Source organism: Schistocerca cancellata, chromosome 4 (genome assembly GCF_023864275.1).
Source record: "Schistocerca cancellata isolate TAMUIC-IGC-003103 chromosome 4, iqSchCanc2.1, whole genome shotgun sequence".
NCBI classification, from domain to species: Eukaryota; Metazoa; Arthropoda; class Insecta; order Orthoptera; family Acrididae; genus Schistocerca; species Schistocerca cancellata.
This window is the reverse complement of record NC_064629.1, coordinates 20,502,582-20,518,241: the sequence shown is the minus strand read 5'-3', so window position 1 is coordinate 20,518,241 and position 15,660 is coordinate 20,502,582. Positions and strand designations below refer to the sequence as shown.

At 41.5% G+C, this 15,660-nt stretch overlaps 1 protein-coding gene across 1 annotated transcript in view; it reads right to left on the bottom strand.

The window, feature by feature from the left end:
* Positions 1-15,660, bottom strand: part of LOC126184726 (probable medium-chain specific acyl-CoA dehydrogenase, mitochondrial) — a 213,499-nt gene that overhangs the window by 173,039 nt on the left and 24,800 nt on the right. Inside the window, exon 3 of the mRNA XM_049927260.1 lies at positions 4,864-5,031. Coding sequence (XP_049783217.1) covers positions 4,864-5,031 — 168 coding nt within the window. The remainder of the gene's footprint in view (positions 1-4,863; positions 5,032-15,660) is intronic.

Sequence of the window (15,660 nt, the reverse complement as noted above, 5' to 3'; positions counted from 1 at the left end):
ACAACTGGGGTAGGACCACTAGCTTGCCCATTGAGCAGAAACATTTGTGGAAGTGGAGTGTCACAAAGAACCAGAAGAATATCATGAGCAGGGATTATGATACACTTCAGTTTATGCACATCCACTGAGCGCAATGCAGGTGAAGACAGGCAGCATTGGAGCGTTACTCCACTTGACTCACCAACAGTATTTGTGTGGCTCACCCCACAGGACACTAGAGACTGTTTACCATGCATGTTTAACATAGCTACCTACCAGTTGATGGAAAGCATGTCCCTTGCTGCTGCCATAAATTCATGTGATTCAGCAGTCTTAGAAATTTTGGCTAAAGAAGAGGCAGACAAGTTCAATTCCCCTGTTTCCACCTCTGACAAGGAAAACATGGCAAGTGCCATAACCTGATTTCCCAGGAACTTTGCTCAGTAAAACAGAAGCCAAAATAAGTGAACACATGTCTTGGCTTATCCATAGATACTCAAGCATTTCTGAAGAAATAACCATCAAAGTTTTTGACATTATTTAGACAACTCTTAAAGCATGACTATCTTAGCACAACTGGTGGCACAATGGCTAGCACTGCAGGTCACAGCCTCTCACTTCGATGTCCCATGTTTGAAACCCGGTTATTATTATTAATTTCATTTTTTTTTTTCATTTATCTACCCATGTTTGTAGAATGTTGCAACACAAATGTTTATCATCAAATTATAGGATACAAAGGTGTTATATTAACAGTAAAATTATAAATCAGTTTCACAACAAGTGGCATACATATGTATATTGTATAATAAATGTATGTATGTATCTATGTATGTATGTATGTTACTTTAACCAGTTACAATCCTTTTAAATTCTTGTAGTCTTATATTTCATTTTTATATCAGTTCTGAATTCTTATATTTTATTCTTACATTTTTTTTTCAGGAAGATTTGGTGCATTCCCTTGGATGATACCAATTGTAGAAATACTTCGAACATAGGAATTCCGAACACCACAAACATCATGCACAGGCAGGTTTGCCACTGTGATGTTTCTTTGTGTGAATCTCACTTGGAAAAGAAATGTCATTAACATTGCTGAAGATTTCATGCATTGGCAATAATTTTGTAGCAAACCACGCATATTAGATCACGAAAACTGGCACTTGCAATTGATTATGACCACTGCAGGAATTTCATTGAAAAAAATTTTAGCTGCATACACATGCCCAAGGCACTTGTGGTGCTGGTTAAACAGTAACCATGCTGCCACACTATGGGTTTGAGGACTAAAGTACTGCTTGAGCAACTGACAAGGTTCCTGAAAGTTAAGTTTCCCAGGGTCAGTAGGTGGGTTTCAAATTCTGTACTGCCTTGTATAATCATGCACTGCTGGACAATAATAAACAAACCTTATCAGTTGGATTGATGATACGCCATACCTGGCAGTGCAACAAGAAATGGCCCAGGTAATTGTTCCATATTTCTGTCAACTCATCAAAGACAGCGACTAGTGTCAGAGGCACAGGGAGGAAAGCTTTTCTGTCGATGCCTCGCCTATCAGTGTCTTGTGAGTGTGAAGAAATTCCATATTTCTATTGAGCAGTTCCTACATCTGTTCCAGCTGCAGCTTTTGTTGCTGCTCTTGGAGGTGCAACTGCTCTTTTCGTCACTGAAAAAATGCCAGGTTCATGGTGGCCACAGTTTAACACTATGAAAAAAAGAAGAGCGTCACATGTGCAAGAACATCAGACATTGCCATGAAAGTATGGGTGTAGGTGTGACAATGCTGTGAAGTAGTCACTGTTGGCACAAATGTAACTATACAGGCTGATAGAGGGTTGATTGCACTCTAGGAAACTACATTCCTGAAGAGAAAATGAATCCTGATGTGCGAGTAAATCTATGGGGGAGCAAAGAGTCTGAACACCACATAGAGAACAAGTATGGAAGACAACACAACATGTGATTAACACAAGTGACTGACATCTGAGCACAAAGAAACAGAGCACTGTGCAAGGCAAAGGCTTGGTGGCAGTAGGATTAACTCAACAGTTCTGCTAATTTCAATGCCCACAGACCATCAGGTAAACACCTGGGTCACTGGCTCTGTCCTTGCCGCACTTGATATTCACCCTCCATTACAGTCTTCTGTACTATTCCACTGCGATTGATATGGATGCAGAGCAGCTGGCATGCTAGTGTCCACTGGCAAGGATACAAAAAAATGAAACTTCACTTGTTGAGAGGGTATGTGATGTTGCAGCAATTACAAAATATCAGTATGACAAAGTTATTTGTAAATTTGATGCTAAGTGGCTGATACTACTTTGTACCACACTGGCCTGGGGGAGTGCACTTATTTCATTGGTTACAGTGGCATAAAGCTATTATATCCTCTCCTGAGGCAAGCTGATCCTCAACTGTTATAACTGATCATCAATACAATATCCTTAATAGTGACACTGCAACCGAACTTATGTCTGAGCTGGTCCCACACATGTTCTATTAGGTGCAAATTTGTGGATCTTGCTGACCACAGGAGTACCTCAATATCATGCAGACAGGCCATAGAGATACATCCCATGTGTGGACAAACAATGTCCTGTTGAAAAATGGCACCACGTTACTAGTGCATGATAGATAACACACGAGGATGCAGGCTGTCCATGACATATCATTTTGCTATCAGATTTCCTTCAGTCACAACTAGCCATGACCTGAAATTATACTCAATCCCACCACACTTGACGATGCCACAAGTAATGCTGCTGTGTTTCTCCAGAACACTGGAAGAATGGGACCTCTCCCAGACCACCGCTGTACTTGTCAATAATGGCCACCTGAGGTAGTGCAGAGTGGTGATTCATCACTGAACACAATGTGATGCTATTCATAAGCAGTCCACACTTCCTGGTCACAGCACAGCTTCAAATACAGTCTCTTGTGCTGTGGTGTTACGAACAACCTATGCAAGGGATGGTAATTCCCTAGTCCAGCTGCTGTTAGTTTCTGACCAATGGTGTGAGATGACATAGAATTTTGCAGGGAGTGGTACACCAAAATTTGTATATCACAAGCACATCACATTAGAGAATCCTGTTGTTTGGAGCAAGAAGACATTCATCATGTGATTATGACTTATCCATACACAAGGTCCGCATCTCACTGGAGTAGCTAGAATAATGTGCACATGACTGAATAATAATCTCCATTGGTGGCAGTTTATTATTCATCAATTCCAGCCACTCTTCTTTCCATTGATGAGTGACTGCACCTCTAAAGTGAGATGATTAATTGCTTGCTTATAAGCCATATCTGTTGGTTCACATTCCCATGTGCCCTGGCATCCATCAAAATGAGCTTTCCTTCCCTGGTCTTTGTATATGGAGAAAGGTGTCCTGGGTATTTTCGACTTGCTCATTGTCTGGGTACATGCAGTGTATAGATTGAAGGACTCTCGGGGAGTCAGAGTAAATGAGGATCTTCTCAGCATGTGTATGTCATCTGCTCTAGTTTCATCACCATCACTTATAAATCTGCATAAACCACAATAAATTTGTTTAGGAAATAAATTTTGAAGCAACTCTTGCACAAAATCATAGATCAAGGGAGTAAATCATCATGTTTGTATCCATCTGTTAATAGAGCTGTATAATTATAGCTGTCACTCAACATTTTGTAAAACTTTGAGTTCAGAACATGTCCAAGAGAGCAGTTCTTCATGTACCTCGGCAGATCTAAAATAGTTGTTGGCCTCTTCAGTAAGGTGGCATAAATCTTCCACTCTAGGTTAAGGTTAGTTGGGCCACACCAAGTGCCTCTCCATTATGCTTTGCATGGGTCTCAAATTGTTTAACTTCATGTAGGCACTAAATTAAAATCAGTTTCATAGCAAGGCGAGTAGCAATTTACTATGCAGATGATAAAGGAACAGCAAATAACTTAGCATCTATGCTGAGGTTGGGGTGCCCCCAGTTGCCATCATACAGCAGTCCCTCATAGTGTATCAGATGCCTAAGTATGTTGCTGTAACTCCGAGCATATGCAGTCAGTCAACCAGACTGTGAGTCTGTTCCTCTCATAGGGGATAGCATCAATGATCTTGTGATAGATTTCACTGATAGTACATTGTATATTAACAGTTTAGTTAACATCACAAAAAAGTGTAGACAAAGTATGCCTATTGCTGTATTTATTACTCTCAAAGACATTTTCTTAATTACTAGCATTATTTTTGTAAATGCCATCATCAGCTTCACATGATTTTGACATCAACATTTTACACATAGGGAAGCTTTCAGGTTTCCTATTATCTTCCAATTCTTGACTTACTTGAAACTGTCTTTAATGCTTCAGTTGGCTCTCCTGACTACTAAACTTTCATTCACTCAAATTACAATAGATTAAATTTTTTCACTTAATTTTTCCTCTGTTGATAAGCTGGGTTCCCCCCCCCCCCCCCCCCACCACCACCACCTCCTCCTCCTCCTCCTCCTCCTCCTCCTCCTCCCCTTACTCTCTTTTCTAGTCCCCTGACCTTTTTATTATCACTTTAAGTTGAAGGAATGAGTCATTCATCACAGAACCAAATTTACTATCAGTCATGTGTTTCCACAGTTTAGCTGCATCTGTCATCCCTTTTCCATTTCTACAATTGAAACTAAGAGGAATCAGGATGCTGTATGTGGTCGTTTAAACACAATAAATCAATACCAGTTGCTAACACAAATATTAATTTGCAAATATGTATGTTCTATTAGTAAAACTTTGTCACTTTCATCTTGTAGTTTTTACTACTGAACTTACATTGCAGCTAAGGAAACCATGTAAATGAAGAAACTTCATATGAACAGAAGTGAAAAACTTCTTGTTACTACTTACCACATGATGCAGGGATGTGTGTATTTGCTAATCCAAGTGACCAGGCCTTTTTAAATATTTCAAAAGGGTATTTCATTGACTTGTCATACTCTGCAGCCACTGGAATAATCTCTTCTCTGGTAAATTTTCTAGCAAGCTCTTGTATTTCTTTCTGTGTGCTGCTTAGTTCTGAAATTGTCAGGATTCCAGCACTTTAGAAATTTTAAAATATTCATTAGTTTAACAAGTAAATTAAGAATGTTTATTTATGTTTCATAATCTTAAATAGCTCCCAAGTGGAGTTCTTCTGAAACTAAGATCAGATAAACAGATCTCTCTCACTAAAAACAGCAATAGTAAAAACATTAAGTAATAGTTACAAAATGTGAAAGGTTTTTTGTCATATCAGCAATTCACAGAAAACAATTTTACTTTAATGAATCAAAATTAAACCACTGTTAAGTTTCCCAGTTCACATAAAGCATGTCACTTAAGATTAGCAGCATGTAAATTTACATCTACATCTATACGCTGCAAACAACCTTACAGTGTGCACTGGAGAATTATTGTAGTACAACAATCAACTCTGCCCTTTCTACTTTATTTACAAATGGTGTGAAGAAAGAACAATTGTCAGGATGGCTCCAGGTGAGTGAATACATAGAAGGAAGCAATATGTTACACAGACTTTTTGAATGTAAGCTCTTTAAAGTTTTAAGACAAAAACTCCCTGATGTGCAACACCTAACTTGTAACATCTGCCACTGGATTTTGATCAGCAGTTTTTTGGTAGTCTCGTACATTCTAAATGAATCTGTAATTAAGTGTATACTATTTCTTTGGGTCTTCTATATCCCCTCTGTTAATTCTACCTTGTAATGCTACTTCATTAATGAACAATATTCATGACTATGTTGAATAAGGGATTTGTATTGTACTTTTCAGTGGATGAATTACATTTCCTTGGCAACCTGCCACTGAATCTCAGCCTGTCATCTGCTTTTTCTACAACGAGTTTTGTCAGTGTACCACTTTAGCATGCTATGAATTGCATATTTTGTGGTTTGTTACTGTTTACAGTGATTGATAACCAATTCAGTCATAAAAAATGACCTGAAGCCTAAAATATCACGTTTTGCTGTGTGGTATTTGACTGACACAACAGGCAGCATTGTTTGTGAGTCTCCCTGTTTAACACCAGTAAAATTAAAATGTTCTGTGAGGCCATTCATCTGCAGACAGTAGGCAGTTATCATCCTGTGGATGATGATGCATCAATAAATTGTGCCTGGTACCAGCCTTGACAAATTAATGCTTTTTCATAACAATAAATCATTACATGTGGTGTTCCATACTTTTAAATGATGTCATCCACAATACATCTGCTGATTTCTGGAACTTTGTGTGTGCTGATGACCCAAACTGCTGTGCTGTCACAAAGGGTGTACCATCTGACAACTATCAATCTATTTCCATATGTGAACTCTGGAAATCTCTCCATGGGGTCGACTTCCAACTGGTGAAATTGAACAACTGCAGGAATGGCCAATGATACCTGCTTCCATTTCTATGAAGGGATTTTGCAAATTCCAGATGACTTAATGTTGGAGCATCATGAAAATACTTCAGTATCACTGACCATAGAATCGAATGGAAGTGCTTGTTCACTACCCCAGCTCATTTGTCATAATTTTTTTTATAGCACATATTAGTCTGAATTCTCCTGTGACTGTTAATGTGAAAAATGAGTTATAAACTGACATTATCAATGGTGAAAGAGGTGATAACTTATAGATAAAAATTTTAGGACTGACTGAGGCTCAAAACCAAACATTTTTGGACCTGTAGGGAGGCACTTAACCACTGAAACTAATTGTTCCTTTCAGTTAGTCCAAAGTGTGCAATTTGAAGTCCTTTTAGGAAGCAGAGATGCCATGTGCCAACTTCTTTCTCCGTGAAGAGCACAGGGGAGAAACATAGGTCCTCTGACAAGTGGGTAACACTGTCTCTCAGCATCAACTCCAATACCTTCTCGATTATACATTATTCAGATCAATACATGCAACATGAGTGCTAAATGATGGTAGGATGACCTCTAGTCACAGCTAGGCACAGTATTTCATCTGGTCTACCTTGTGTCCACTCGAAACTTGAATCCATTCAAAAATCGATGTAAAATGGTGAATGATTACTGACATTGTTCCTTAATCTAGTCAGGATCTACTGGTGGTTGAATAATAGATTCCTTTGTCAGTAGTGGTAGTATAGCAGGATTCTTCATCAGTGGCACTGAGCTGACCCATCTGGACTGGTTCAACTGTCTCTATGCATATACCCTAAGAGAAGAGTAGTGGCTGTTTATGGAAACTGGTCACTGAAATGTTTATGGAAACTGGTCACTGAAAGCTATTTTTCTACTTGTGGTAGCTGTGGTTATTGCTGGCATAGAGACTTTTTGTAAGGTTGAGAACCTTTCTGCACACGAGTTTGACCGTGAAGCACTATTCATCATCTGAACTTTTGACTAGAACTAGTCTTGTTGACGACAGTGGGAGATTGTGCCATCAATAGTAGACAATTGCCCAAAGCTATCACTGTTGCATGAACTTGTGTAACTTCAAACAACGGAAAATTGAGAATGGAATGTAACAATATTATGAGAAGTAAAGTTGCTACTGACCATATAGTGGAGATGCTGAGTCACAGATAGGCACAACAAAAAGATTTTCACACTTAAAGCTTTCGGCCAATGGCCATTGTCAACAAAGGACACACATACGCATACACACACTTGTGCAAATGCAACTCACACACATGAATTCAGTCTCAGGCAACTGAAACCACACTGCGAGCAGCAGCACCAGAGCATGACGAGAATGGTGACTGGGTGGCGGAAAAGAGGAGGCTGCAGTGGGGAGGAGGGGGATAGTATGGTGGGGATGGCGGACAGTGAAGTGCTGCAGATTGGGTGGTGGGCAGAGGAGAGGCGGGAAGAGGGGGTGGGGAAGGTAGCAGAAAAGGAGAGAAATAAACAAAAAAATTTAAAAAAATACTGGGCGTGGTGGTGGAATGATAGCTGTGTAGTGCTGGAATGGGAGCAGGGAAGGGGCTGGATGAGTGAGGACAGTGACTAATGAAGACTGAGACCAGGAGGGTTATGGCCTTGTGGGATGTACTGCAGGGAAAGTTCCCACCTGCGAATTTCAGAAATTCTGGTGTTGGTGGGAAGGAACCATATGGCTCAGGCTGTTAAGCAGTCATTGAAATGAAGGATATCATGTTTGGCAGAATGTTCAGCAACAGGGTGGTCCACTTCTTTCTTGGCCACAGTTTGCCAGAGGCCATTCATGCAGACAGGCAGCTTGTTGGTTGTCATGCCTACATAGAATGCATCACAGTGGTTGCAGATTACCTTGTAGACCACAGGACTGGTTTCACAGGTAGCCTTGCCTTTGATGGGATGGTGATGTTAGTGACCAGAGTGGAGTAAGTGGTTATGGGAGGATGTATGGGACAGATCTTGCATCTTTGTCTATTACAGTGTTATGAACCATGAGGTAAGGGATTGGGAGCCCGGGTTGTGTAAAGATTGATGAGTATATTGTGTAGGTTTGATGGACAGCGGAGTACCACTGTGGGAGGGGTGGGAAGGATAGTGGACAGGACATTCCTCATTTCAGGGCACAATGAGAGGTATTCTAAACCCTGGCGGAGAATGTAATTCAGTTGCTCCAGTCCTGGGTGTTACTGAGTTACGAGGGAACACTACTCTGTGGCTGGACAGTGAGACTTTTGGGAGGTGGCGGGAGACTGGAAAGATAAGGGATGGGAGATTTGTTTTTGTACAAGATTGGGAGGATAATTACAATCAGTGAAGGTTTCAGTGAGACCCTTGGTATATCTTGAGAGGGACTGCTCATCACTGCAGGTTCAGTGACCATGGATCACTAGGCCGTATGGACGGGACTTCTTGGTATGGAATGGGTGACAGCTGTCAAAGTGGTGGTATTGCTGGTGGTTAGTAACTTTCATATGGACAGAGGTACTCATGTAGCCATCTTCGAGGTGGAGGTCAACATCTAGGAAGGTGGCTTAATGGGTTGAGCAGGACCAGGCGAAGCAAACTGGGGAGAAGTTGTTGAGGTTCTGGAGGAATGTGGATAGGGTGTCCTCACCTTCGATCCAGATAGCAAAAATGTCATCAGTGAATCTGAACCAGGTGGGGGATTTGGGATTCTGGTTGTTTAGGAAGGAGTCCTCTAGATGGCCCATGAATAGGTTGGCCTAGGATGGTGCCATGTGGGTTCCCATAGATGAACCCTGAATTTATTTGTAGTTAATGCCTTCAAAGCAGAAGTAATTGTGGGTGAGGATATAGTTGGTCATGGTGACTAGGAATGAGGTGGTTGGTTTGGAAATCGAGTGTTGGGAAAGGTAGTGCTCCAAAGTGGTTAGGCCATGGGTATTAGGAATGTTAGTGTACAGGGAGGTGGCATCAATAGTGATGAGCAGGGCACCATGTAGTAAATGGACAAGAACTGTGTAGAGTTGGTGGAGGAAATGGTTGTTATCTTTTATATAGGAGGGTAGGTTCCAGGTAATAGATTGAAGGTGTTGATCTATGAGAGCAGAGATTCTCTCAGTGGGGGCATGATAACTGACCACAATGGGGTGTCCTGGGTGGTTAAGTTTATTGACTTCAGGAAGCATGTAGAAAGTATGAGTGCAGGGAATGGTAGGGGTGAGTAAAGAGATGGATTCCGGGGTAGAGGTTCTGGTATGGGCCTAAGGATTTGAGTAGTCACTGGAGATCCTGCTGGATTACTGGAGTGGGGTCACTGTGGCAAGGTTTGTAGGTTGAAGTATCTGACAGCTGGCGGAGTCCTTCCGCCAGGTAGTCCTTGTAGTTCAGAGCAACAGTTGTGGAGCCTTTGTCCGCAGGTAGGATTATAATGTCAGGACCAGTTTTTAGATGGTGGACTGCAGTTCTTTCTGTGGATGTAAGGTTAGTCTGCATGTTGAGGGATTTGGGGAATGATGGTGAGGCAAGGTTTGAGTCTGAGAAACTTAGGAAAGTTAACAGGGGTGGTTTGGGGACAGTGGGGGTGGATCAAGGTTCGATGGAAGAATGAACTGAGTTAGGCAAGGTTCAATATTGGTCTTTGGTTGAGTCTGTTTGATAGGGTTGGTGGCAAAAAAGGGTTCCACTGTAGGGACCGGGAGAAGAACAGAAGGTCTTTGACAAGTCCTGCATGATTGAATTTTGGAGTGGGGCAAAAGGTGAGACCATTGGAAAGGACTGTTATTTCTGTGGGGCAGAACTTAATTACATTCTCCGCCAGGGTTTAGATTACCTCTCATCGTGCCCTGAAATGAGAAATGTCCTGCCCACTATCCTTCCCACCCCTCCCACAGTGGTACTCCTCTGTCCATCGAACCTACACAATATACTCGTCAATCTTTACACAACCCGTGCTCCCAATCCCTTGCTTCATGGTTCATACCCCTATAATAGACAAAGATGCAAGACCTGTCCCATAAATCCTCCCATAACCACTTACTCCTGTCTGGTCACTAACATCACCATCCCATCAAAGGCAAGGCTACCTGTGAAACCAGTCCTGTGGTCTACAAGGTAATCTGCAACCACTGTGATGCATTCTATGTAGGCATGACAACCAACAAGCTGCCTGTCTACATGAATGGCCACCGGCAAACTGTGGCCAAGAAACAAGTGGACCACCCTGTTGCTGAACACTCTGCCAAACATTATATCCTTCATTTCAATGACTGCTTCACAGCCTGAGACATATGGTTCCTTCCCACCAACACCAGATTTTCTGAAATATGGCCTTGTGGGATGTACTGCAGGAAAAGCTCCCACCTGCACAACCCTCCTGGTCTCAACCTTTGTTAGTCACTGTCCTCACTCATCCAGCCCCTTCCCTGTTCCCATTCCAGCACTACACAGCTGTCATTCCATCACCAAACCCAGTACCTTTTTTTTATTTTCTTGTTTATTTCTCTCTATTTCTCTCCTTTTCTGCTACCTTCCATGGCCCCCCTTCCCACCTCTCCCCTGCCCACCGCCCAATCTGCAGCACTTCACTGTCCGCCATCCCCACCATACTATCCCTCCCCCTCCCCACCCCAGCCTCCTCCTTTCCACCACCCAGTCGCCACTCCTATCATGCCCTGGTGCTGCTGCTTGTAGTGTGGTTTCAGTTGATTGAATGAGTTGCATTCGCATGAGGATGCGTGTGCTTATGTGCGTCTGTTGTTGACAAAGGCCATTGGACCGAAAGCTTTAGGTGTGAAAAACTTTTTGTTATGCCTATCTGTGACTCAGCATCTCCACTATATGGTTAGTAGCAACTTTGTGTAACTTCATCAGTCTAATGGCTGCTTTTTGGAAAAACAACAAATTTGAAGTGCTGTATTCTGTAATTGATTATTATTCTCAGAACACAAGGTCTTCTCTTCTTGGTGTATTTTCCATTTGCAACTCTGTACACAATGGCCTTTGAATCTTTGAACATAGTTTCTATGATACCAAATACCTATTGTTACAATCTGTAGAACACTAATGTTTCAAAACTGATCAGTGCAGGTTGACACCTTGGCAAATGTGTCCATTGAAAATTTTCATCTGCAGAGGCCTCAACTCCATAGATGACCACCACATTTCCTGATTTTTCGTGGGTGAATAAGTAAATGAAACCTCATTGTGGCAACAACAATTTACCATGGAACATTGGAGAACAAATACAACCAGAGTATGATGTTTGACTACACCAAATTAGCAGAGTTATGTACATTTCAGGTGAAAATGAAATGATCATATTCCATTGATGGCCGAGTGTCCCCATCTGGGGAACTTTGGCCACCTAGTTGCCACATTGGGCATCTTGTGAGTTAATGAGGATGAGGACGCAACACCCAGTCCCCAAGTGGAGAAAATCTCTGACCCAGTCAGGAATCGAAGTCAGGCCTGTTGTGTAGCAGACTGACACTCTGACTGCTCAGCCAAGGGAACAGAGTCAGCTTCAGGTTCTTGGTAAGTCTTGATGTCTTGAAACATAATAGTCATCAAACACTCTTCTTTCTGTACAACAGTGCATGCTGAGGGCATCAACAATGAAAAAATATCAGTGTGGTATCCTCCTTTCTCCAAATGTACTTTTTTCTGCACAGTAACCAAATTAGTGAAGGATTTGGTCGAATTTGTTCCATCAAGAACCTTGGGTGTTTGATATTTGGATATAATCCCAGGGTTTCCAACTTTAATCCTCAGTGTTGGTCTGCCTTGTAGAAATCAAAGCAAATGATTGTGGTACCTGTTAGTATTGAACCCAGATTGCTGGAAGTAGAAGCGTAAAACTTCAAACCCAGCTCTGAGGTGGCATTTTTATTTCAAGAAGAATATCATCAAACTCCCACATTCTTCTCTTATTATAAGCCATATTATTGCTGCAAAGCCCTGATAGCATTCCATGACTGTCACTGATATGATATTCACAAGTCTTTTGAATATCTTTCAGCATACTCATTTCTGGCACATTGCCTCAATGTGCTGGCCTTTCTTGATTAATTCCAGTGTTGAGGTGACAACTTTCCTCTATTTAAGAGGTTTGTTCTCACATGTTTGCAACTGTAAAATGTTGTCAGGCAGTCTGTAGTACAGTTGTCATTTCTGCTGAACAGCCAACTTCAGCTCATAAGGCATCAGCCTCCATTGGTGACACATCAGGATTTAGCAAGATTCATATCTAGGCATCTCATGAGATTAACAAGTTGTCTATCTAGGTTTCTGTTTGTGCTTTTATAAACAAATCTTAAGTTAACAACAATGAGATGAGTAGGATGTGTGCGTGCTGTGTGCAGATGGAGGAGGAACTGACAGCAGTTTGCAAACAGCTTAATATGCTTTTGTCTGTGGTCAGTCATATTCAGGTTGCTGTCTTGGGGTATAACAGTGCCAGAGAATCTGGCATATTGCATGAGACACCTCATGTGTTGCTTGTTTTGCCCATAGCTTCTGTTGCCGAGGAACCTTCCAGTGTACCCAACACAGTTAATTTGATCTCACAGCAGGATGAGTGGTGGGTGGTAATGCATTCACATAACTTAAAGCAGAGGGCCAATGCAGAGGCTGGCAGTCTGGTTTCAACCATTCACTCTGTGAGTTGACAGGTGGCAGCTTCTTCAACATGGTCCGAGCAGGCACACAGGGAAAGGGTTTACTAGTAACCGGAAGCTCCAATGTTAAGAGTATTATGGAGTCTGTTAAGCAGATAGCATTCAGGGCCTCAAAGAAAGCCAATGTGTTCTTGGTACATCTGCAAGGGTGCCTCATCCAGGATGTGGTGGAAACCTTGCCTGCAGCTATCAGCCATGCAGAGTGCAGCCATCTGCAATTTCTGGCTCATACCAGCACCAACAAAACCTGTCGCTTGGGTTCTGAGGTCATACTCAGTTCATACAGATGGCTAGCAGAGCCAATGACAGTCCTTTGGCATGTAGACGTGGGGAGTGTCTCAACCAAAGGCTTTGTTGACTCAGTGCTGGTCCAGAAATCTGTAGTCAAAACTGTCACAACCATCTGGAGAACTGTAGGACAACCCTTGATAGGTCAGGTGTGCACTACACAATGGAAGCAGCTACTCAAGTAGCAGAATACTTGCTGAGTGCACATGGGGGTATTTTAGGCCATGACATGTCCAAAAGAACAGACGCCACATATATATAATTATGACAAGAACAGTCAATGGTGTCTTCAGTGTGGATGCACTCCCGGCCCAAACTCTTAAGGGAATCAGTGAAATGCTGTGATTAACAAGAATAATGAGCAAGGGGCACTACGTTCTTAGTGTGTGGATAGGTTGAGAATTTGGGTCTGATGGGAGGCATGCTAGGGTAATCTGTGCAGTTGCAATGACCAATATGTCCAGGTGGTGCAGTAGTCAACACATCTGCCTAGTAAGCAGGAGACTTAGGTTCGAATCCTGGTCTGGCACAAGTTTTCAACCTTTCTCATTGATTTAAATCTATGCCCACCCACAGTCAGTGTCTTTAATTCCTTTGTGTAAAAGTAAGTTTTAAATTTAGCCTAAGATCGTTTCCCCTGGACAACTCCTTCTATTCCATGGAAATATTTTGTTTAAAATCTTGCAGCTTGTATAAAAGAAACCAGTTTTTAAGTGAGAAGGACTAAAAAGCAGTATCTTCATTAATGTCAACACTTATCATGAATACATATTCTGTAAACTGACTTATTGCACATCATTTTGCTAAAAGAACTGTTCAAAGATCTATGGAACATATAACTAACTGTAATAGTTTTTGTTGATTGTATTCCTTAGTTTGGGTAAATCTTAGAAATGACATAGTTTAACATGTGAATCTGCTGTGTAATTTGTTTTTACTAACTAAATACCTCTCACATCAAGACATCAACAAGGTTGCCAGCTCACCATTCATTTGAGCAGCTTACATGGAAAATTCGTAAGGCTGATGGGTCTGAGGTTAACCATTTAATGTGGGTTCTGCCCAATTTCAATAGTGAGACCATTGTTCTTTGCCTGCACTGGGTTCAAAACTCACACTCACTACAGACATGATTAAATACTGCAAAAATGTGGTGTCCGTAATCCACAGATAGGTGTTTAGGACTTGCAGCATTTGATTGTGGGATCTTTCGGATCCCAGAATCATGTTGTGTCCAAAGGCCATAGTGTTGAGGAGTCCCACTCACTGAAAGGAGCACTATATGGTTCCAGGTGTGGTGTAGTGAAAGACACGTTGTTATCCTCTAAACATCTTTCATGCAGGCAGAAGGTGGAGGGGTAGTTGCCAGTTCTACAGTAACAGTGGAGTCAGTATGAACATGACCATCTAAAAGAATATCAAGAATAATGGTTAAGAACTGACAACTGTATCTGCAATGCAAATTGGCCCACACCTATGAAGAAGAGGCATGGGTCACTATGTTAGCAACATATCTTTTGCAAAAACCCTTTTTTGGGTATTTTATGAGATAGCGTGCCCAGTAACTGAGCCTTATGTAGGCAAACATTTTCCACTGATAGATGGCACATACATCATTGGTGTACTATAGAGCCTATATTCATGCTACACAATGTGTTCTAACATGTATACACAAACCCTAAATCTACATACTTCTGACTGGTGACTCGCACTTGGCTCTGTAGTCTTGGCTCCTCACATTCCTATAAATTATAATTATCGTGTGGATATTCATTTTGAATTACTTTCTGCTGTTTCAGTAGAGTACTTAAGTATTGATATTTTTCCAATTTTCTGTGGTGTAGAGTTCCTAAAAGTGTGTACAGAATGACATGTTTTGCCAGCATAAGAAAATGTTATAAGATCAACACACACTTAAAATGCATTATGTGGGGATGGAAAGAGACAAGAGTTTACCAATTTCAGCGATGAATACCCACACGGAAAAATCTGAAATAGCATCATGTACTCTGAGATACATTAACTGAAACTTCTTTTTCTCCTTAATGAGTTGTCAATGTTTATATAGCATCATAAAATACAGCTGTTGAAATTCAGCAGACATATACACTGCGTCACGATACTTCCATTTGCTCACATATTTATTAGGCTTATATAAACATAGACGAATGGCATTTGTTTCAATCCTGTACCAAGTATTAAGCTAGAAGATCTGCTTTGGTCTCATACATCAAACACATGCCTTACTTTACTCATGAAGCGGCTAGCTCCCTGCTTGCGTCGCTACCTAATTGCGCGTCCGGTACGCAATCTGGTAAAAACATGGTGGCT